At 40.0% G+C, this 24,853-nt stretch overlaps 1 protein-coding gene across 7 annotated transcripts in view; it reads left to right on the plus strand.

The window, feature by feature from the left end:
* adgrb1a (adhesion G protein-coupled receptor B1a) overlaps positions 1-24,853 on the plus strand; it is a 237,656-nt gene that overhangs the window by 111,345 nt on the left and 101,458 nt on the right. For 4 of the 7 annotated variants that reach the window (XM_084725977.1, XM_084725975.1, XM_084725981.1 and 1 more), the window contains exons 3-12: positions 7,988-8,146; positions 10,335-10,439; positions 12,828-12,995; positions 13,438-13,602; positions 16,403-16,567; positions 19,498-19,662; positions 19,806-19,907; positions 20,024-20,130; positions 20,455-20,649; positions 21,848-21,916. In XM_084725977.1, the coding sequence (XP_084582103.1) occupies positions 7,988-8,146; positions 10,335-10,439; positions 12,828-12,995; positions 13,438-13,602; positions 16,403-16,567; positions 19,498-19,662; positions 19,806-19,907; positions 20,024-20,130; positions 20,455-20,649; positions 21,848-21,916 (1,400 nt within the window). Of the gene's footprint in view, positions 1-7,987; positions 8,147-10,334; positions 10,440-12,827; positions 12,996-13,422; positions 13,603-16,402; positions 16,568-19,497; positions 19,663-19,805; positions 19,908-20,023; positions 20,131-20,454; positions 20,650-21,847; positions 21,917-24,853 lie in introns of all 7 variants that reach the window. The other 3 variants (XM_084725976.1, XM_084725979.1, XM_084725980.1) reach the window with 3 other exon arrangements.

Consider the following 24,853-nt stretch of genomic DNA (forward strand, 5'->3'; position numbering starts at 1 on the left):
TTTACGGAAGTTGGCCAATCAGAAGAAGGTGGGCTTTTAGTGAGGGGGGACTTAAAGAGACAGCAGGTAAAGCTCATTTCAGACAGAAGATGTACAAAGAGCTAGTATATGATAAATAAAGAGTTTTTTAACTGTGAATCAGGAGTTCCAAGATAAAAATACAGAGCTGGAAAAAACAAGGGGCAAAAAAAAGATTAAGTGCAAAACCAGACAGTCTTTTCTTTTTTTTTTACTTCTTAAAAAAGAAAGAAGAGTTAAACTATTAAACTATTTTGATAATCAATTCATTGTTAAAGTAATTTTTCATGCAAAGTGGCAGAAAATACTGTTTTCAGTCCCTAAAATATGGAGATTTTAAGCTTTTCTTCATTTATTACCATATTAAATTCTGACAAAACAAGGCATTTTAAGACATCACCTGGGGGCGGCTGTGACTCAGTGGGTAGAGCGGGGTCATCCACTAATCAGAAGATCGGCGGTTTGATCCCCTGGCTCCCTGGAGTCTGCATGTCAAAGTATCCTCCGGCAAGATGCTGAACCCCAAATTGCCCCCCGAAGGCGCAGCCACCGGTGTGTGAGTGTGTGAGAATGGCTAGTTTCTGAGGAGCAGAGGCACCTTACGCCACTGCTTCTGCCATTTAGTGTCTGAATAGGAGAATGTGACGTGTTGTAAAGTGCTCTGAGTGATCGGAAGGCTAGAAAAGCGCTATGTAAATGCATTCCAGTCCATTTACCTCGAACTTTGAAAAACTGGGATGGACATTTTTCTTTATTTTCTGACATTTTATAGACGTTGCAACCCCAGATTAAACATAGCAATTAACTTTAGTCTTTGCTGTTATTTGATTACCTCTAATAAATAAAGCAATTTGTATGGGGACAAGTAACACCTGACTTTGGGCAAGTTGTCTTCTGACTCACTTTAAGATGAAATCCTGTCACGTCAAACGTAGATGGGAGGAGGGACAAGTGGACCAGCTGGAAGTTAGCTTTTTGCTCAAGTCAAACCATGTCACTGACTCTTCTGACATTATTATGGATCAGTGGCTGAAATGTGACTCATGTACAGAGGCCAATTATGAACAAAGCATCGCTGTCAGGTGGAAACTTTACCTTTTACCTTTCACCCTTTACCTTTAACAAGTATTTAACAAATCAAAAGAAAAAAAAAAAAAACCTTCATCCATAACTCCACTGGATCCTCAAACTGTTGGAGAGACATTCACACCACACGCTGGAACAGCGTGTGACGGCACTGTCGCCATACTGCTGCAGCTCGCACACACTGTGGCGTCCATCACAGGCTGCGTTTCTGCTGCGTGGCAGCTGCTGAAAGTTCTCTAGAGTTTGCAGGAGAGTCTGAAGAGTAGAAAATGTCTGTTTTCTGAATACATTCAGAGAGGGAGTGACTGAGGGATAAGAGAAAATAGAGAAAGAAAAAAAAAACACTGCCCTGCGTCCAGTTTTTTTCATGTCTGTGACATACTGTACAGACGCTGAGAACTCTGTGCATCACATGGAAAAAAAGGCGAGCATCTGAATCTCTAGATGAAGCGTGGTGAGAGCAGCGCCTGACATGTGCGAGTCACGCCGCTGAGGCGGGCCGTGTGGACGCTCTAAGCTGTTAATATGGGCGCCGAAATGAAAACCAACAGGTCACGCCACACACAACGTGCTGCTCCAATGTGTAGCGTGAACAAGACGTAACTCCACTGTGCCTCCATCTTGAAGGAAGTGCCGCACACGTGGGAGAAGTTATCCCTCAGAGCACTGAGCCAGAAATCCTTTCTGGCAGAAGGCTTACAGATTTAGTTATTTTAAAATGACTTTCATTTCCTGAAAAAAACAAAATAAAAAGGTTTGCACCTGACAGTGACAACAGACCACTTTATTTACAGCAACAGTCCACTGCCTCTTCATCCACCTCAGTCACATGTTGCTTGGGTCTCCATAACAACATGCACAGAGAGATCAGGATGCATCATAGCTCATTGATATGTTGACTTATTGATAAGTTTCAATAACTGATCGCAGCCTCATGATTGCACTGAGAGCTGGAATAACCACGTCAATGGTGCGGCGAGCTGCTGTGTGTTTGTGTTGCTGTGTTGCAGTGTTGGTCTCTGCACTGGACTGTTTATGCGCTGATTGAGTGTGGTCACAGAAACATGAGCAAATCCAATTTCACAGCCATAAGTAAACTCTCGGGCCACACTCGGTCGGTCCGCTGACAACAAACAGATATTGACTGTGATCACTGGTGCCTGCTAATTTCATTTCTGAAGGGAAAGGAAATCGTTTACACATTTGGACTTTTTTAACTGGAATCTGTCTCTTTCAATCCATACACTTTGACTCATCACAGCGACATGGTGAGATTACTCACAGCTGTGGAGGAATCACAAATGTGTGTGTGTGTGTTTGCACGCTGATTCGTATGACTGAATCAAGTGCCCTCCACATGGTGCCCTCCCCTCATCGCGGCCCTCACCCCAAAGGAAATTGACTTGCGAGTAATTAAAAATGTGTGTGTCTGGATGTTGGCCAACTTCATGTTCTATTCATGCAGATTAATACATATTTGTCGTCGCCTGTGGGGGCTGAAAGGCATCTGTCTGTTCCATTAAACATTCATGAGCGTGCAGGACACACAGAGACTGAGCCGTTCTGCAGCGCCTCCTCATATCAGCTCACATCTTAATGGAGCGCATTAAATCAGTATGGCCAAACTGGGAATTTCACAATGACAGCGGCATTCATCACACCTCTGTTTTAACGGAAAAACCTCCCCTCTGATCACCTGTCAGTGTCAGATATCAGCCTGTGGCGTTCAGTGCAGTTACTTTTTTGGACTCACTTTACCTCTACTAGTCTCATCTACAGTTGTTCCATTAATAATTTTCATGTGATTTTGCATATCAGGTTTTGTTGCTGGATGACTGCAGTGAAGAATACTGATGTCCTGAGAGGCAAGTGAGGGAAAAAGAAACCTGGTGATCCATTTGTAAGTCTTTAAGTGTGCAGGATAGGGGTTACTGCATGCTGTACAGATTGTAAAACCCCCTGAGGCAAATTGTGATTTGTGAATTTTGGCTATGTAAGTATAAATTTACTTGACTTTACCAAGATAATGTCTTTAAAGCTCTGATCACAAGGGACTAGTATTATCAAGGGAACTCGTGATTTAGAAATTACCAGTCTGTGTTTAATGCACGGGAAAAGCAATATCTGTGTGTATATTTTACTTGAATTTACAGGCATGATCGCCAGGGGCCAGTATTTCAATATTTTTAATCCAGGTCAGAATTATCCGGATGGGATTAAATCTCAAATTTGGGCATTTCACAACCAAGGACCAGTATTTCAGATCTTTTAATCTGGATTATAATTATCCAGATTTTGTAATCCCTTTTTTTTGCTATCTGAGACCAAACTGATCTTGTTGGATTCGTCCTGGTTTTTCAGTCAGATAGAATCCTTCTGATCCAGATACCACAAGATCAGGATTGCAGAATCTAGATCTGCAGTCTTGGATCGGCCTCCATCTGTCGGTCAAAGTAACATGTCATTAACGCAGACGTGAAAATGTTGAGGAGTGCATTATTATCACTAATTAAATGTCTCGCTGGATTAAACCACAACAAAACAAAACTGTAATGTAACTGTTTTGTCAGCATACGTTTTATTGTAAAATAATGATTCACTAGAGCGTCTCTCATTGAGCGTCCAGCTGGTCCATCTGGTTGCAGTGCTGCCAGTGGTAGGTCAGAGTCCTCTACTCAGGGCTTTGACCGCAGTGAGGAACTCTGCATCCTTTCACAGTATCATGAAGCCTGATACAGATGAGAATCATGGTGCACTTTCAGAGGAAGAAATGTGAATCCCTTGTACTTACACCTACCACCAACTACAGCTTGGGGATTTTTTGGTGTTCTAATTGAAAATATTGGTTTATTGTTTCATTTAGGCTGCCCTGTGATGAACTGGCGACTTGTCCAGGGTGTTCCCCGCCTCTCGCCTAATGTCAGCTGGGATAGACTCCAGCCCCATGCAACTCTTCGGGAATAAGCGGTTACAGAAAATGGATGAATGAATGTTTCATTTAGGCTTTTTTTTGGTGGGATGTGTCTTACTTAAATATGCAAGGAGAATGATAAATTATATCCAATGAGCCCTATTTATATTATATTTCAAAACCAGGATATGTGATCCCGATCTAGACTGGGATATTGATTTGGTTATCCAATCCTACCCAGAATCCAGATCAAACTCCAAAGGATAGTTTTGATGCTAAAAATCAGGATTGTCTTGATCCTGCTGGGAAGGTGGATTCAGCGTGGATTCAAGGTGGACGAGGAGACATGTAGGGCTCATGGGATGTAATTTATAATAATTTTATTAATTTCTTAGAAAGTAAAGTGACACAGATCATGCCAAAAATGTAACAATTAACCAGTAAACCAATATTTTCAATTAGAACACCAAAGAAAGTCCAAGGTGAAAAGAATGAGTAGATGCAAAAACATACAAGTTTTACTTAACTTTTTTTTTTCATGTTGAAACAAAACAAAATTGCTACATGAAAAACAGTCTTTCTCTAAGTTCCTTTTAAAAAAAAAAAAAAGAAAAGAAAAGAAAAAGAAAAATGACCCTGACAAAAACATTTGTGAGTGTTGGTTGTTGTAAAACTCATTTTGGCCACAAGAGGCTTAAGTGCACCACTAACCCATGTTGGGTAACAACATGGGTTAACCTTTTCATTTTGAGGCCCACCTAGTTCTGCCTGAGAAAAGGTGCCCCTGCCAACCCAGCCCCACCACACACACACACACACACACACACACACACACACACACACACACACACACACACACACACACACAAAGAAAATAAGTGATTCATTGCAAAGCTTTGTCAAAAACTAACATAACTTATAATTATTTCCATTCTTAAAAGCCCTTACCTTTAGTAAATGTCTCTTCTGTAGTAGAAGCTTGACATTTTCTCTCTTAACAACCACACAGAGTAGCTTATACACACTCATCCTTACCACAGAGCTCAAAAAGTCACAGAAATACCACAGTATTTTTGAGTGAAGACAAAAAAAAGTATAATTTTAAACTGTTACTTATATAAACTTTTGTATAAATTGTGATTTTAGTTAAAGGGCAAATCTAATTTTGATAACCTCTGAGCAGACAAAGTCATGGGGACCCTCTGTGATTTTTGTGATAGTGATTTTGTGTCTTTTCCCAGGTGTGTTTTAAGTGTTTCCATGCAGTTTAAACACAGGCTACAGATGTGTTAGCCAGTTAGCAAGTACTGTTACACAACTAAAAAAAAATTCACCTTCCCTGCCCATTTTCACATTCATAAACACAGGAGAGAAAACAATTTAGATCAGACTTAGAAAATGGATCATCTCAGAGCTTCTACAGAAGAACCAACTAGTTTTTGGACATCAGGACATGATAGATGGAGGCTGTGTCTCTTATCACTGCTGCACTGTGGTCACTAAGGTAGAGCAATTTGTATCTGTGCCTCCACTGTTATAGATTTCTCCCTGTATGACTAATGAATACTATTCATCTAATATTGAAAGAAAGTTGAGAGAGAACATCCAGGTAGGTGTTAGCTGACTGTTTTACATGAAGAGCAGCCAATCGAAATGTGCGATGTATATATTAGGGATGTAATGTAAAACTGTCTGTATCTGTGTCTGTTTATGTCATAAAAATGGTTTCCTAAAGGTGTAGGTCAACAAAATATACAAAATACATCCAATCAAACCTTCCAAAAAAAAAAATTAAATAGGCCTAAAGAAAATGTCTAAATAAACACCATGTTACTGTTAATGGCCTGAGTGGGAGTCAATAGTAAAGCAAAGGAACCTTTTCTTTCTAGTTACTGTAAAGGTTAGTGTTAAGATTAGTGGTCAGATTACAAGTCAGAATTGCACTGAGCCATATTGCATAAGTCACAGTTTCACTGGTTGTGTATTTAATGTGAGGAGGCCCAGATGAAAATGAACAGGGCTTGAAGTGTCTGTGATGACAAATGAGAAAGCTTTTGAGAAATGGGCCAGAATAGCTCATGGGGCTCTATCGCATTCTGATGTGAAAAAAAAAAAAAAAAAAGGAAAACATTGACAGAAATCTAAAAAGCACCCATGGCTCATTAGTATTCCTTTTTGAGACAACCCCTAACTAACAGCTCTTCAGTTTCTGTCTTCTGTCAAGTCACAGTGCAGCCCTCAGTCTCTGATCATGTTTTAAAGATACTACCTGCACAACATTAGTTAAGCTAACCTCGTCTAGCAAACATCACATCAGCATCACCTTCACATGACAACAGTGTTCATGCCACACTAAACTGTCTCTCTATATAGTCTCTTTATTGTCTGTGCATTTCAAAGCATCAGCAGCAAAAGAGCAGCCAAACTGTGCAGATCTATTTTTCAGTAATATTGTCTTGTGGCAGGAAATGTACAGTTTGCCCAAGAATTAATACTGAAGGAAAGTTCAAGAAGTTCCCATGTCTTGCTTCCCAGCTGCTGGCTAAAGATGGGAGAGTCTGTGGGATTATACAAACCGTAGAGTTTTCTCCAGAGCCACAGAGCAGCTCTCTTTTCTCTGCACAGGTCATATAATGTGGATAAAATAACTTTTAAGTAACTGTTTTTACACCTGTCAGGTGCAGCTGGGTCACAAAGTGCACGGAGCTGGTGCCGACAGCAGTACAGGTTTTAAATAAGAGCATTTCTGTTGTGGTGGATGTGCAAGTGAAAAACCTGACTGACTCGTTCACGGTCAATAGGGGTTTATCCTATCCTATCCTGATCAACAACTCTTGAGGACATGTCAAACATATGGAAGACTACGTAGCACTGAGTCAGCCTGTTTCTGTGGTCAGGATTTTTTTTTTTTTTTTTTGGGCGAGTCTGAAATCATGGCTAGATGAGCCATATGTATCTGTACACTATAGCATTAGCATTTAGCATTAGCGGTGCGAGTGATAAGTTGGCTGGTTCCCCTCTATCTCTGGAAGCATCTCGCTAGTGCTAAGTTTTGATATGTCCTCGAAGTCTGGAGGAGATGTGACAGATGGAAGGATGGATGACAAATAAGCCATCTTACTGTTTTCATAATTTACACCTGTACATATTATTTTTACTGTATTTTTATGTTTATATTTTTTCATTTCTTATGCTCTATTTTTAACTGTTGTCTAATTTGTATGAATGCACTGACAGGATTGTTTAATTTTGTGGTACACTGTGCAGAGACAATAACAGAAATTTTATGTCAGCTTCTTTTTACATGAAGTACATGAGTAACATAACATACATAGTTATGTTATGTAAAAAAAATAAACAGTTTTCTAACTTATATTAAGTTAGAAAACTTTATTTTTTCATGATTTTGAAAAAAGAATTTTATATAATTTATGTACTACAATTTTATATACTTATGTACTATACAATACTTATATTATTGCTTTACACAGACTTTAATCCTGTGGAGTGTTATAATGTAGAATTTCTTGATATAAAAGTATGCCTGCATAATGGGAGCTTCGACACATCTATTGGCACTATTTTGCTCAGTTACAACCTTTACACTCAACTGAACTGAACCAGTGTACACAATAGAGAAGAAAGAAGTTGAAGCTATAAAAAAATGTTTCTTCACACAGGCTGCTCTCTTTGGCAGCTCTCCAAATCTTTTTAGCTTTATATGCTTCTCTGTGGGATGAGGAAAGCTGCCAACACAATCAGATGATCTCAAAAACACACGGTAGTACATTTGAAAAACAATGCTTTTGTTCTTAGGTGCTGAGAAATAAACTTACGCCTCACCTTGAGTGACTTTTTAAATTTCTATTTCAAATTTCAGCGTGATCCGCAGACATCGCACCCTCTGATCAAGGCTTGACAATAATGCATTGCTTTATAAATGACCGCTGCTGTTTGCGTGTGTGTCTGTAGGTGGCTGGAGTGTGTGGGGTCAGTGGGCACAGTGCAGCAGCGAGTGCGGAGGCGGGATTCAAACCCGGACTCGGACCTGTCAGTCACCTCCGGAGGAGTCGTACCTGTGCGAGGGTGTGGTGGAGGAGGGCCGGCCCTGCAACTCGCAGCCCTGCTCGGGTGAGCTCCTCATCCTCTGTGTGTTTTTCTTGTCTTCATCTTTCAGTACATCCGCATTTGTCAGTGAGTGGGCTTTTTTACGCTTTGTGGTTAAATATGAGTGCGTGGTGTGGGCAAAGTGAATGTTTACGGCTACTTTTCGTTTCCTTTCTCACATCTTGTCCGTCTGCTCGTGTGTCCATCCTCTATAAGTCAGTGCTTTGACTTAAGGAGTGCATGTTGGAAAGGGGACTTTGATCGATGAAAAATGGTCATGACAAGGACATGGTCAACCGCTTTCAAGACCAACTTACACTCACAAATAGCTAAAAGGACAAAGAACATCAACATCTAGAAGAGATTTACCAAGAAGTGCTTTCACTGAATTGTTTCACTGTTTAAATCTTTCTTCATTTGTACAGAACTAGCAGTACATTTCTGTCCAGCCTGTTCTCACTCCCAGCTCATCAAATACAGCAGCCTGGTCAGTGCCCCTGTGCTTCAAACTATGATGCTGTAGTTACCCCTCTAGTGTCATTTCTGCAGGCAGCTCCCGAGCATTGTTTGGCATGTGGTGGATTCACAAGACTAAGGCTTGTGTATTGCTCTCAATGCACTACTTATATGCCACCACATATTCATACATCTGCATAGGTTTAGCTATGTACAATAATCAGAAGTCCAATATCAGCTACACTGTTTTTATAGCAATCTTACTGTTTTAGTAAGTTATCTTTACTACAATAAACTTACTGTTACTGTTTTCATAGTTTACACCTGTACACATTTTTAATACATTTTTATGTTTATATGTGTTTATTTCTTATTCTCTATTTTTAAACTGTTGTCTGATTTGTGTGGATGCACTGAGAAGATTGGGAATTAATTTCTTTGTTAACTACATAATGATGAATACATTTTTAACTTACATAATGTGCCTACGTTGTAAGTTACATAATTATAAGTTATGTACCATATGTAAATCCCATAACATATGTAAGTCATGTTACATAATTTAACTTAACATATGTTACCTATGTAAGTTATGTATGTTATGCACATTAAAACAATAATAATAGACATAGTTTGATGATGTTGTGAAGTAAGTTTTGTTACATATTAAAAATTTCTGTTATGTACATTAACTTATGTAAGTTATATTACATAAGTTAACTGAAGTACATTATTTAAGTAACTCACAAATATTAAAACAACAGAGTTACAACATAGTTTTGATGACCTCGGGAAGTAGTGTGGGATGATGGGAACTGTTATCTTCACTGTTTAATAAACACTATTGCCAATGGAAAAACTGACATGACTCAAACAGAAATCCTGTTCACAGACAAAGTTATGAATTAGAGTTTTCTTGAAGTTATGTTCAGTTCTTCTGTCCTGATTTTCTGAGGTATCCAATGTATTTCTTGTCTTCCCAGAAGTTATGGCAATTATCAGCCAGTAAAAATGCACTGTTATTTTGAATAAATTACGTATTTCTCTGGGTTGGACCATTGCTGGAAACATTTGGGATAATGTAAGTATGCAACTCAACCAAATATATATATACATAATACGTGTATAAACCTTAAATACAGAAATATTACATATTATAGCTTTAACTTATGCAACTATTATGCTTTTTTTTAAACCCTAACCAAGATCACTTCCTAACCCTTACCAACTTTTGTTGCTTAAATCTAACTAAGTAGGTGCCTTTATTTTGAAAGTCTATGTGGGTGTTGTGTATTTAATATTTGCTAACTTGACTGCAGAGCCCTGCACATGCAAAAGTGACAGTAGCAGGGGTACATAGAACGTCATACTTTGAATCTGAGGACCACTGACCAAGCTGTTGTATTAGAGGAGTTGGGGGTGAGAACATGTTGGTTTTAACAAATAGCTCAATTAGCAGATTGTCGTTACAGCAGATGTGTTAGTGTTTTTTTTCCAGTTACTCATATCATCAGAGGCTTTTGAGGACTCATATAAACATTGTTATAAGACAGGTGACCACATAAAATGAGCACTGCACACATTTACAGCACATGAATACCGACAGCACAACAAAAGTCCCAAGTTTGGCTGATGCTGTTCTGGGTGACCAATCACGTCACGGTTGTGTCCCAAATATAAGCCAAATATAATGACCGACCTCTGGTTGCTAACCCCCGCCCCCTCCTCCCCCCCGGCCTTGCCTCACCCCCTTTAGGCAAAGGTCGCCATCTCTCTCGCAGCCAATCGCTTCGCTCGGTGGACAGCCGCAAGCGTGATGACGTAGACAAGCCCCGCAGTGGACAGCAGAGCCCTCAGACAGGTAAGACAACGGGACGCAGAGGGATCCCATGCATCAGTCACTGTGGCAGCTTGGGTGACCACCACACTTGTACAATATATACATATTACAACCACAAAGTAGACAGTTGCACTTACTTATAATGTACACATCTATCAAAATCTCCCAAAGTAGAGCCTCGTCCGCAATGGACTAATTCCAACATGGACCCTGAATCAACATAGTGAAAATGTATTTATGTGAGGTCATAACAGGACACTGTGCCCTGTCTGTAAAACACTACAACAAATGGAGTTCTCCCTCTCTGTTAAAGTGATACTCCACCCAAAATCAGATGTAGCAAGTACTCAATCCTCTGTAGGCTTGAAGAAATTGTTCAACAACTTGGGACCTATGCTTGCTTGCTGCTTTACCTTTCCAAGAGTTACATACCAGTCTGCTGTTTGTGTCTGAGGTATGGAGCTAGACTATGTGCTTAGCCTAGCTTAGCACAATGACCAGGAAGAAAGAGTTAATCTAGCTCTGTCCAAGGGACAAAATTACATCTACCAACACCTCTAAAGCTTAGTGATGAAAATCTCTCATTCTTTAATCCATGTATGTGTTGCCATATATAGTTGTTGGTATCCATCAACATATTTTTGAGCTTATTTTGAGGTATTACATTAGAAAAGGTTGAGGAAATACCAAAATAATAAAAAAAAATACTGGCTGTGTTTTTTTTTGTTGAGATGGAAACCTTTTTTAATAATAATAATTTTTAATAATAATTTTATTTTTTTTATTTTTTTTGATTAAGTTCTGACATAGCGAACGTTTAACTCACATGATGATCAGCTGTTTCCGCTCTTCCCATTGCTCCCATGGCTCTATAATGCATCCATCCATACATGTTTTCCACAATTTGGGATTCAACTGCAACTGGGAATCTTTGAATTACGATCATGTTGCGCCTTCTTCTTCTGCAATGGTATAATGGTTTTCCAAGTGGAGAATTGGTGCCACCTCCTCTTACCAATGCTTAATAATGGCATAACAGTAGTGGATGGAAACAATTTTAAGTAAGAAAATACAACTGAATTCTTAAGATCATTTTTTCAATACATTTGGATGGAAACAGTTAAAGACTACAGGAAGTCACTGCACCTGGCTCTTGTTCACCAAGGAACAATTACAATATGTAACAGCCCACTAATCCAGAAAGCGTGATTTTACTTTTTTTTTTTCCATAAATACATATTCAAGAGATGAGACCCATGCTAATTAGTGAGCCACAGAGGTGCTGGTTGGTGCATTTTTAAGTCAGGCAAGCTCTTACGCTCTTATGCAAAGCCAAGCGACTTCTGCTCAGTACTTATCGATCTTATCATCCAAGTCTCAGAAAAGAAAGCAAACACGCGTTTTCCCCAAAATGTTGAACTATTAGTTCATAAGGTGGTGTTTATGGTTAGTTTCTTGAAAGTGACAAGATGCCGTGATCAGCTTGGATTCATGTCAGCGTTTAGGCATATTTAACAAAACAAGCAAATGGATGTGCAGAGAAGAAGTGGACCATATTGCAGGAGTGGCTTTTTTGGACATTTCTGATATGAAAACATGCAACTATTCATGGTAACTGATATGAATCTAAACTGACTACAGCCAGTGCTGTTGAGGAAGTCCCAACCTTTCAAGCCTACAGAGGATGCAGGTTTGATACAAAAAGATTTTGTGCGAAGTATCACTTTAATTTGCTGATCGATTCCCCACATCCTGTTTAGTTCTCTTCTCCCTGCTTCCCCAGCTGTGACTGCTCAATTTTCCCTTATTGGTCAAACGACCTATCAAATCAGCAGTCATGGCTACTGAAAATATGACTGACATATCCTAAGCCAGTGGCATTCACTTCCCCTGGAAGTCAATGCAAAGGATATGACATCAGAGCCCCACAGACGAAGAAGGACAAGCAGAACAGAAGCTGGGGTCCATTTCAGGGGCCACCTCCTCCGAAGAATGTGAAGTAGGACAGAACATTAGATAGGCTGGACCTACAGTTCCTTTCCAAATGAGATGGTCTAAGAGGATTTAGGCCTTTTTTCAGCTTCCTGTTATTGTCGTTTCAAGTGATCATCGAGCAACAGTTTATTTATACTGAAGCACCTCAAAGACCACCAGTTACGTCTGCAAAAGAAAGCCTCATTGATCAGCCACATTTGGAGGAACATTTGGAGTGGGAAATAATAGGTCTTTGAAGAAGGTGGTCCCTTAAAATGTGGCCCAGATAGAACCTACCCTTGATCACACCACAACCCTTCCTCTTTTGGCCACAGAGGCTGCATCCTGCATGGTAATTAGTTATGGCCCTCTCCTTTCCTTTTCCTCCTTTTTCTCCCTCTATCCTCCTGTCCTTTACCTACCCTCCCTCCTCAGTAGACTCAACTTCAGGTGAGGAGTGGTCAGCGTGGAGTGTGTGTTCTGCCACATGTGGGGAGGGCTGGCAGAGTCGCACTCGTTTCTGTGTGTCCTCCTCCTACAGCACCCAGTGTAGTGGGCCACTGCGAGAGCAGAGACCTTGCAACAACTCTGCTGTTTGTCCAGGTAAGCCCCCTCCCCCCATCCTCCCCTCTACTGCCACCTTCCTGCGCTCGCCAAGCCCTCTCCTGGACCCTGCCTCACCCATACAAGACCCACGTGACTCCCCTCCTCAACTTAGCAAATCCATAGCCCCTGGGATGATCTCTACCCTCACCTTACAGAAAGGGCTTTGCCAACAGTTTAGAATGATTTCCACTATAATAACAGAGATTTAATGGTGTTCCCAGGCTCTCCTACATGCAGACAGGCAGGGAGACTCCTCATCTTGGAAAGCAATATTATCACAGGCTGATGGATCAGCATAGAAGATCCCAGTAAAGCAGAGGAACTTATATTAGTCAATACAGTTTGGTGTTTCAGTGAAGTTCTCCTGTGTTGTTTTGGTGTGTTAAGAGGGCTTGTGTTTGTCTGTCTATAAATCATACCCTAGCTGCTCTGATTGCAGTGCACGGCGCTTGGGATGAGTGGTCACCATGGAGTTTGTGTTCATCGACCTGTGGACGAGGTTACAGGTCCCGAACACGAACCTGCACGCCCCCTCAGTTTGGGGGAGATCCATGTGAGGGCCCAGAGAAACAGACTAAATTCTGCAACATAGCTGTCTGTCCAGGTAAGGAACACACTAATAATCATAAAAACAATAACCCAGATTTTTCACCAGGGCTAAAAGGATTCTTAGAAACTTCTTGGTCCCAGGTCTTCACACTGGCACAACCCTGGCACATTCCAAAGTGGGTCTCTAGAAGCTATAAGAAGGCAACCAGACTTGTTTGAGGTACTTGCAGTTGTGTCAGCTCTCATCCAAAGTCAGAACTAAAGAAGCCTTTCTGGGAAAGTTGTGCAATGTCCTCAAGAACCTCAAGCAAGCCAAATTGCTTTTGCTTGCCCTGTTCTGAAGCAGACTTAGCCCGAAGTCTGCATTGTTGGTTTGCATTATTCATGTGTTCCAACGGACTAGACTCACAAGTTCGTCTCTAAATGCTTCACTCAACTGACTGCGAATGAGGACAATTTCCTAGCTTTCATTGTTAAAACTGGGTAAAATGGCATTGGAGAACCACTCCCAATTCTGATGAAGGGCAGGCCCTCTTATTGGGGCATTGACATGCAGAAGTCATGTGTTAATTACTGAGAAGCATTGGGTGTTATCATTTCCAGTAAGGTTTATCCTTGAAAAGAATTTAGGCATGTACATTTAAGGGTGGCTATATTTACCACCATTCCTCACCATTTAGAGACCCGAGACAATCGGTGGGCAGGTAGATTATTTGGTATTGCGAGACTACCAACAGACATTTAACCCAGTGCCACGAGAAGTGCAGGATGAACTGTATAGCCTTGGGCTTAGATATTAAACCTGGTGTGTCTGTGCAAAGGGGCAAAAGTATCCTAAGGTCAACTGTCAGTCCAAGGCTCAGGATAAGCAGTGTGAAAAACCCATGATGTTGCTATCCAATTGCACCCACAAGACAATGTGCAAAACAATGGCTCAGTACATATACAGTAAAAAGCAATACTGAAAGAAGCCAGTATGCTTTAAATAAGATGACTGTTGGATCTTATACCTCACACCCTCATCCCAGGTACCTTTGTATTGGGAACTGTGTCCAACAATTGTTCTAACTTACAAAAAAACCAACAATCTTACAACAAAAAAAATCACGCCCACTTCACGCAGAAATTAGCCAAATGTGGGGAGGTGAGAAGAAGGTAGGATTCAACATCTATCTGAAGCTCTGTTTTTAGATTCTATAAGCAAGAAATATACTTAACATATCCATATGGCCACATGACTTTAATCTCCCTGTGTCCTCAAGCTTCCGACTGCTCGGTGCAGCCGAAAATGTATGACTGTGGGGACGATACACACAGGGCAGAATGTGCTGACAAACATGTTCGTGTCTGCAGACACCTGATATAGAATTAAAAAAAAGGTTTGTGTCTATGTCTGCAGACACGTAAACCAGAATTTCACACAGCTATTTTTATGTTTGCAACCCTGTGAACACCTGGAATGCATTTGAGAAGATTCTTGACATCCTCCTACATGTGTAGTGGCAAGGTTTATGGCTTGCCTTTGATTGTAACCATGTAACCAACACTTTGACTTTGTTTAAGTACCTGTTTTAAAGCTAATTGAGCCCTTGAAGCTGGTCCATATACGTTATGACAGCATATCATAAACAAGATACTAGAGATGTCATTTTTTTACTTCCTATTACTGATTCTGAATTCAATATTTTGCATATTACCAATACCGAGTACTGATATGATACCACTGTTACCATACCGATGCCACTAACCCTTGTTGTCTGGTCTGGTTCAGGACTTTGCTTGAAAGCAGAAGGATCCCATTTCATTTTTTATAACACCTCGTATAGCACCCAGTTGTTGGCAAAAATGTTGGAAGGAAGAAGCTAACCAGACCCATATATTATTTTCTTGTCTGGTTCTGTAGCCATATCAGGCTGAAAGAAGTAAAGTTATGGACAACATTTTTCAGTGCACACTTCATTCAGGGCCTGAGCAATTGTTACTTGGTAGAATACTAAGTAACAATTGCTCTTTTTCAATGGTCTGATAGATATCTTTTTAAGAGTAGCAGCACTTAAGGAAATAACAAAAAAGCTGGTTCAAACCAGAAATGCCACAACTGAGTTAGTGGAAGGTCACAATTAATAAAATCTACAAAGGGAGAAAAGAAATCACAGCATTAGGAGTTGAACTAAAATTTTTGATGTGAAATGGACAAGGTTAAAAAATAAATACTGTATTTGACAGCATTCCCTGAGCCTAACCCATTCTATTTTACTCAAATGTTCATTTTATTTTATTTTATTTTATTACTATTTTTTTCTGTTTTCTGTCATACACATTACTTAACCAGATGTATTATGGGGTGTGATGGGGTGAGAGGGATATTCAGTAGCTAAAAAGTTGTTTGATACTGTTTTGATATCTGTTTCTGTACTTATGTGAAGTAACTACTATAAAGGACAACAAACTGATAAATAAAGAGTATATAAAACAAGAAGGATTCCATTTAGAGACCTATGAATTATGTGATATTGTGGATAGATACTCTATGATACGTGATCCAGTATTTCAGGCTGTATCAGAGACATTTCTGACACTGGTATGGTATTGGAACAACCCTACAAAATACTGCAGTATGTAGTGTATATCAGCACATGCATGTCTTGGTCAGTATTACAAATACACAAATAATACGAGAAGTTTTCCAAGTTGAAGTATTCGGCAATGAGCACATAGATTTGGAAAGTGTAGTCATGAAACTCAACTCTTTACTTTATTATTAAGTATTTTAATTTGCATATGACCCATAAAACACCAAACAGCTAAATATTTTTCTTGTATTGTCTTGTCTGTCTGCCCCTGTCCATCCTCAGTGGATGGAGTGTGGAATGAGTGGTCCAGCTGGAGCTCCTGCTCAGCCTCCTGCTCTAACGGGACCATGCAGAGAACCAGGGAGTGTAACGGGCCCTCGTACGGGGGCTCTGAGTGCAGAGGAGAGTGGCTGGAGACTGTCGACTGCTTCCTCGGGGAGTGCCCAGGTGTGAAAGAGACAGGGCCGCAGCCAGAAAAAAAAGAAAATATTTACTGTGCTTCAGAAGTCTATTCCTTGCTCTTTCACAGCGGATTTATGAGAAGTCCAAGAGATATCTCATATAAACTTGGAATTTACTATAGTCATAAATTAAATTAAACCTCTAAGGATGGATTTAACTCGCTGGACACTTTGTTGCAGCGGCACCTTCCTGTTTCTATTGCATGATTCAGTTCAGTACTTAATAATTCACCCTGAGAGCATCAACATAATCAAACTCCTTCAAACAAACTACTGGTACAGAGTGATGCCTTGATGCATGTCTCAGCTTCATCTATGACTTTTTTTTGTGCATGTGTAATTCAGCTGTGAGGGAACATTTAAAAAAGATGCCAGGTGAGACAGATCAATAACAACAAGAGCAGTGACTCTCCCTGCTGCTATTTCTTACACAACATAAAAGAAGGATGATACTGGAATAGAAAAAAAAAACAACAAAAAAGGACCAAAGATTATTTTGTGTTTCAGCTGCAGGAAAACATTTAGACAGATTTACATTTAAATAGCTAAGATTAAAAAGGAATGATGCAGATATTGTGAGGGTATACAACTCCCCATGTTTGTTATTTACCTTAACATGAAGAAAGTTAAGTACATTAATGCAAAGCTTATTACCATTCATAGAGAAATAACAAACCAAAAGGAAAAAAAAGCATGGATAGAAAACAATTCTAACAATCAACTGAGAATCCTTCTGCACAGACTAAAACAAACCACAAATCATACATAGCCAAACAGATGACTGTACAAACAATGAATGTGAAATCTGGGAAATTTCAAATGCATTCGAAGTCCTGGTGTTGGTCCATGGTGCTGAGAGTCTGTGTGTTGGCACAACCTGATGACAAATGTACAGAAGCCCTGGGTAGAAAAAAAAATCTGATGCAAGTCTGATCTTTATTGTTTTCTTTCTTATGTTTATGATTTAAGAACGGGAAAAGTTTTTGCCAGCATTATTTCTCTAAGTTCATCTTTTTTTTAATGTATGAAACAGGTGGGGAAAATATGTTGTCAGTTGAAAAACAAAGTTTTGTCAGGATCATTTTCTAAAAATATTCAGGGCATAAGAATGTTCATTTCTTCTTTAAGGTCCAGCGTGTTTAACTTATGGTGATTTATTGGCAGAATATGACAGACAGGGAATATAGTAAGTAAGTATTTTTTCATTAGTAAATAACAGGGTTCTGCAACCTGAGGCTCCAGAACCACGTGTGGCTCTTCAGCTCCTCTCCAGTGGCTCCCTGTGACTTTGGCAAAAAAATATGTTTCATGTTTCATTGTTGTAGGTCTATGAAAAAGTTGAGACCGCTCAAATTTTCAAGCCAACATACTGTATACATAGTACATCAGTTCTGAGCCCAAGTTAAATTCTTCAGTTTTGAAAAAGTTTTACCAACTACTGATCTTTTGTTAAGATAATTTACTTTTCTTCTTTAGATAAATTTAAATATTTGAATTTTAGAAACCCCAAAATGTTGTATTTAAAAATTATAGTGTAAACCATTTAATTTTAAGGCAACAAAATAGTAACAAATCAGGTTCACAGTTAACTGTGACTAAATTTTGAAAAACAATGTTTTTGAGTTTCTCTAACTTTAACTTTTACTATAATTTTATCTAAAGAAGAATAGTAAATTATCTCAACTAAAGGTCAGCAGAAAGTTTGTAAAGGTTTGAGGCACAAAACTCAAAAATCTATTGCAGTATGTTGTACAGTGAAATTTAAAAAAGTGTTCATATTTCATCAACTAAAATATCAAAGACTGTGTCTGTGGCTCGATGTCTTTTCCTCTAAATTGTGATGGTGGCTCGTCTTCTTGAGCCTCCATAAGCTATGGCTGCCTAAAAAAAGTCTTCAGGGAAAAGAGAGAATTTAATAGTTGTGACTCCAGACAGATTTTCTTTCCCCCTTTTTGGGCCAAAAATGTCTCTTTTGATCATAAAGGTTGCAGATCCCTGGTATATAACCACCTGAAAATAAGAATTGTTGTGTTTTTGTTATCTTAGAATGAGCCCTTTATATCTACAGAGGGACTGGGTGCTCTGTTATGGAGGCCACCATGTTGGCATGTTTCTACAGTAGCCCAGGACAGACAAACCAAACACTGGCTCCCATACATACTTGGAAAGGGGTTGTGACACAAAGTGTTTGTAATCTGCAAGCTCACAGCTAGGTGCCACTAAATTCTACACACTGGTCTTTTAAGTCATAATTTCAGTTTGATTGAAGACAGGGTACATCAATATAAAGCATGGATTTTAAGCAGTGAATCCTGAAAATCAAACCTAAGGGCAACAACACCATGACAAAAGTATCAATTCAAGCACAGAAACCTTTAAAAAAATATAAAACAATTTAAGAGGATGAGGAATGAGAAAACTTATGATTCATTTCATGTGGACTATGTGGTGATCAGCATCATAAGCAGGGCTCTCTCAGGTCCTCTGTACATACGTCACAGTCATTACTCAGTACCTTTTCGGTACAGTCCCAATGTGGCCATAGCACAAAGAGAAAACTTTACTTGTTCCTACATGGTTATGTTGCCTGTCAGTGGTGATTTCATGCAGCTGTTTTTCACCACACTCCTTCATACTGTTTCATCGTGGATTAAATTAATGAATGTGTTTGTCTGCTTTCGACTGGCACCAGTTTTCATTAATTTCAGAATGCTATGAATTATCAATGAATTGCATTAAGCAAGTCTCAGGTCTCTGCCGGTTCGTTTGAACGCTCTGGGGACATAAAAACAAAACATGTCAATTTTAAAAATCAAAAACAGAACATTGTGTTTTGAAAGCTGCAGTAATGTGTGTGTGTGTGTGTGTGTGTGTGTGTGTGTGTTTAACGCTCTCATGTTGTGTCCTGTCTGTCAGTGGATGGAAAGTGGCAGCCGTGGTCTTTGTGGTCCGGCTGTTCGAAAACATGTGGAGGGGGGAGCCAGCAGAGAAACAGGATTTGTTATGGGCCCTTTTTCGGAGGGCAACCTTGTCCTGGAGAACGAGAGGAGGTCCGGCGCTGTAATGAAAAGAGGTGTCCAGGTCAGTGGTTGCTTTGTCAGCAATATTTCATCACTGACGGACACCTGAGCTTAGAAATGTGTTTTTTTTTTTAATTTTGTAAGTGCTTCAAAGCTTTTACATTTGCATTTACTCATATGCATTTACTCTCCTTTCATGATCAGAACCTCATGAAATATGCAGCGAGGACAACTTCTCCAATGTTGTATGGAAGATGACTCCAGCCGGGGATACAGCAGCAGTGCGCTGTCCTCCCAACGCCATGGGTGAGCTCAGATCTTACCATCCAGAGGACTCCAGTGTCCACTTTCAATTTGAACAGATGGATTAGAAACACAATTTTGCGATATGGAACGCTTGTTGTGTATGTGTCTGCATGCAGGGCTGATCCTGCGTCGCTGCACCCTGGATGAGGAGGGCATCGCCTACTGGGAGAATCCCACATATATGAAATGCATTTCCAACGACTATCGCAGCATACAAACTTTGGTGAGCATCAAGAAGTTTTTTCTTTTCCTCTCCTGAAAACCTTAAAGTTAAATGACCATATAAACACATTGATTGTGGCTTTTCAAATGTGCCTGTCGGGGCATAAAGGTGTGCAAATAGATTTTAACATTATTCTGCAGGATATTGGGTCAGACCCTGTAGGCACTGTTATATTATCAATGCCTTCGCAACATAAAGCAAAGCTAAAGGAAAGACTCAGGGCCAGAATGTTTCAGACATTGGTTATGAAAGAAAAAAAAATAGTTTCTGCCAAAAGCTGTTGAAAAATGTGAAAAATCTAACAGAGGCCAATTTCCCTGTCAGACTCGGGAATACTTGTCCAAAGCACAGCGTGGCCTCGTGGGTGATGGCGTTTCAGAGGTGATGGCCAAGCTGAAGGTGACGTCCAGCGACGGGACCAGCTACAGCGGCGATCTGCTGGCCATCGTGGACGTGCTGAAAAACATGACGGAGATCTTTAGGAGGGAGTACTACAGACCCAGCAGTGCAGACATGAGGGTGAGTAGATATTTGAGTGTACTAGCAGTGTGCTGATGTTTCAAATGCTGTTTAACCACGACAATGTTACATTGAGGGTGAAAACAATGATACATAACGATATTATCTAGCAAGAACTGGTCAAGTTTAGAAGAATTAAGGTCAAAAGCACAAAATGTTTAAATTCCAGGTGTTAGCCTGATCCTATTAAACAGGGCTCTTCAATGACCCCTTAGCTGATAGAGCGAGATGAGTAGGGACCACTACTACATATATTGCACCGAATATTTTCAGGTCATCTCTCATTTATTCTTTATCATCATCATCATCATCATCATCATTATGATTTGAGTGAAAGTGGATCATATTTTATGGAGCAAATATTTTCCCTCTGATGTCCTCTGGCTGCTCAACTTCAGCTCTCTGTGATTTTATTCGTTTCCTGATGGCTTTAGCTGACTTGTTGCTAAAGTAGCCGATGGTAACTTTTGACTGCTGTTAGCAGGCAGTGGAACCAGGCTCATAGTCTCCCAAAGACATGGCCTCCGAGGAGAATACAAGGAAAACTGAAATATCTGATGGAAAGATGGCTCTACTTGTTGCTATGGTAGCTAAACACTAACTGCTGTTAGCTCAGTTAGCTGTGACTCAGCCCCGGGGTGCCAGGAGCCAAACTTTGCAAGAAAACCACCTTGGTATTGTATTCCCATCAGTCTCTGCGGCTGTCAGCCATGTTTACTGGGCGTTCTCAGTCCACAAAGAGTGGGCTAAAAGGACATTCAGCACTACTGGTTACTTACACCAATCAAAACCTGTGACAAGTCCCTCACTAACAATAAGCAATCCTCTAGCTTCTTGGGAACTTAAATGTCACTTCTTAACCCAGCTGGTCACCACAGTTTTTAGGAAAAATGAATCAAACAAGAGGAAATAGTGCATTTGCTGGGGACTATTTTCAGCTGTGGATTAACACACATTTGATGCTCTGGTGAGTTCTTCTGCTCACAGGTTGGTGTATGTGGGATTGAGTCAAAATAAACTAGGGTGTGTTTGTGGTAATGAAGGAACATTTGAGTGGCTCATCAATGTGTTTTTTATAGTTTTTGGAGAACAATGGAGCTCCGTGGCACAGAGGGGTCTTTTCATGGGATTCGTTGACAAGAAGAAACATTCAGACCATTACCAGCTTTATCTCAAACCTTTTTTCTTTGTTTTCCAGAACTTTGTGCAGTCAGTCAGCAATCTGTTGATGGAGGAGAACAGAGAGAGATGGGAGGAAGCACAACTGGTTAGTATCACGCTCTCTTACTCAAGCAGCATTCACTTTGTCGTCAGCTCATCTGTAATTACCTCTTTTCTAGAACTTAGCGTACAGTAATAATAACAACCCTGAAGCTGCAGAACTGACGAGTTCGACACTGTGACAAAGACGCAGGTGGACAAACAGCCCACCTGTGTCTTTTCAGACTGACAGAGGTAGGAGAGGAGAGGAGAACTGCAGCAGGACAGAAATAACTATAGCTAATGAGTAACCGAGTCGACGCAAACACCTACTCATCCATCTGCTGCACTCATCAGCTTGTGCATCGCTATCTCTGCTTCCGTCCAGCCACCCGCCCTTTTTCTCAAGAGTGTCAGCATCCAGGCATCAGAACAATGCCAAATAAACCAACCTGCTCTCTTTAAAATGAGTCTAAAAATGCAAATAACACACTTAGTGCACATGAAGTAAGATGGTTGCTCTCCCACTTTGAAAGGAAAAGGAGTTATTACTTTCATTACTGTGTTCAACTGCAGAATGCTAAGAGCTTTTTTGGGTATAAACGCAAACGTTCCATCACTGTGGAGCATTTCTCATTGTGGCTGTAATATTTGATCTTTTTGAATGTATATGTTTGAGCTTCTAGCAGGCAGAGGTGTCCCTTTAGTTCTCCATGGTAAAATCAATATTAACTTGTGGGGATTTGAAGGTTATTTTAGGGCATTTATCACAGCAGGCACAATGTCTGCTTTTAATGTTAAGTTTTGAAAAGAAAGGCATTTCATCAAAACGTCAAACTCTCACTCTGTAGACCTTTATCAGGGCCAACGATTGATTACCAGCCAGGTAAATGTGCCCCAGGGGACCACAAGGGACTCTAAGTTAACCATAGGGCAATTACAGTTGTTTGTGGTAAATTGATTAGTAGTGGATATGTTTAATAATGTATGTACCATTAAAGTGGTTATTTAATCTTATGTAGGTCAAACTTGTAGATTGGCCCTGGACTAAAATCTATTTTAAAGGAAAAATGTGTAGCATTTGCGCATGCAGAAAAAGTTCTGCAGTTCAAATAGCAAGTCGTAGCCATAGACTATAAGTTAAAATCCCATATGATCCTCCCCAGACTTGGGGAAGCTCAGGCAGGCTGCAGGAGCACAGCAGGAGTGCAAGGCATGCACATCAACATAAACTGAGAATAACAAATGTTGTAAGTTGATCAACTGTTTATAACTGTCAGTTGCCTGTCTACGCAAAGTTCAGCCGATTATCTTGAAAACAAAAGCCCACTGCTCTGACTCACTCTGGACTTTGAGTTAAGTGACTGCCTGCCAAACACCATTATATTATGCTCAGTTTAACCGTGACAAACACCTACTCCTTCTACAAAATTACTAATGATTTCTTACAACTCATAAACAGACACTTACTCATATGGCGAACATTCAGCATTATTTTGACCTGATCAACCTGAAACAGGCAAATAAAAACAGTCATTCCGACCTGAAATAGAAATTTCAAAGGGCGACTGCACAGCTGTAGCATCCTAACACCTTTCCTTGATCTCTGATGATATATTGTGGTAATTTCATGATTGACTACAGTTAATATATTACATATTTTTCCCTTCCCCTTCCCTTTTTCTCTCAGTTTATATTGTGCTTACATCTATCTTGTTAATTAAATTAATTAAAATGTATGCCAATGCATACTCAGTATACAGAGTTGCAGAAAGGGGGTCAAAAGTGAGTAATCTGGCCCTGATTAGGACAAGTCTTTAAAAAAGCAGAATAAAAAAAGCTCATAAACGAGCAAATAAAGAATGTAGTTAGAGTGTTAGGTCTCTGCAGCTTGATTTTTTTTTATGCTAGGCTTTATGGAAATAACTGGAGGAGCAGTGGCAGCCAAGAAGGTAGGACAAACCCATTCAGTATTCTAAAACACAAGAGGGTGCTTCGGGAAATGGTCTGCAATAATGCAGCAATAGATTCTAAAATGGGATTTAAAAAGAGACACCCTCACACAGCCCTTTAAAGAGCAACTTAACATCCTGTTTTAGCTTGAACAACCCCACCTTCACATATTACAGTGTAAAAGTTATTCAGCGTAGAAGCAGTACTCCATATATAACTGTAGCAGCACTATTATTGGATGACTGACAGAGACTGTATAGTATGTAGTATCTGGATACCTAACAGTCTGTGGCAGTCAGGTCGAGTGAAATAGAATTTGACAAGCATGAGTTGAGAATTTTTCCACTAAGATTTTATTGTCTTGAGACTTTAAATCAAACACTACAGACTGGGACTAGAATCAATTCATCGTATAATAAAGTGACTGTACTTATCAGTTATCAGAAGTGGGACCAAGTCATTGTTTTACAAGTCACAAGTCTCAAGTCTTTGCACTTGAGTCCTAAGTCAAGTTCCAAGTGAAGACAGGCTTGTCCCAAGTCCTTAACTAGACTTTGAGTCTTAAAGAAGTCATAATTTAACAGTGGGTTTTCATGGACATTGATTTACAATATGACTTAGCTTTTAAGCTAATCTTAGCTAAGCATTAACGCACCAACAATGTTAATATTAGCCTCCACCTAACATTCTTTGTGCTTCTTCAAAAGTCAAACAAAGTCTATAATTTTTGACCCGCACATTGTGCATACTGCAATTCATGGTTGGTTTATCCAGCGACTCCTGCTCCTTTATCAACCAAGAAGAGTAAGAACAAGTAACCCCCAATTTCCACTAGGCATGGCTGCGCTGCGTTACGGCTGCACCACAGCAGTCGGAGTGATTCGTGGCAGTTTTAGACAATGTTTATGATTCCACCAGAAGTGCCACGGCGTGTTTCAGACCCGTCCAAGAGGCGGCTCGACACTCCACTCCACGGAGAATATGCACCAAGTCTATTTTTGAGGGATGCCACGTCAATTAGCACAAAGCAGATCGAATGGGCAGAAAGTCA

Source organism: Lutjanus erythropterus, chromosome 9, assembly GCF_056507025.1.
Source record: "Lutjanus erythropterus isolate fLutEry1 chromosome 9, fLutEry1.hap2, whole genome shotgun sequence".
NCBI classification, from domain to species: Eukaryota; Metazoa; Chordata; class Actinopteri; order Lutjaniformes; family Lutjanidae; genus Lutjanus; species Lutjanus erythropterus.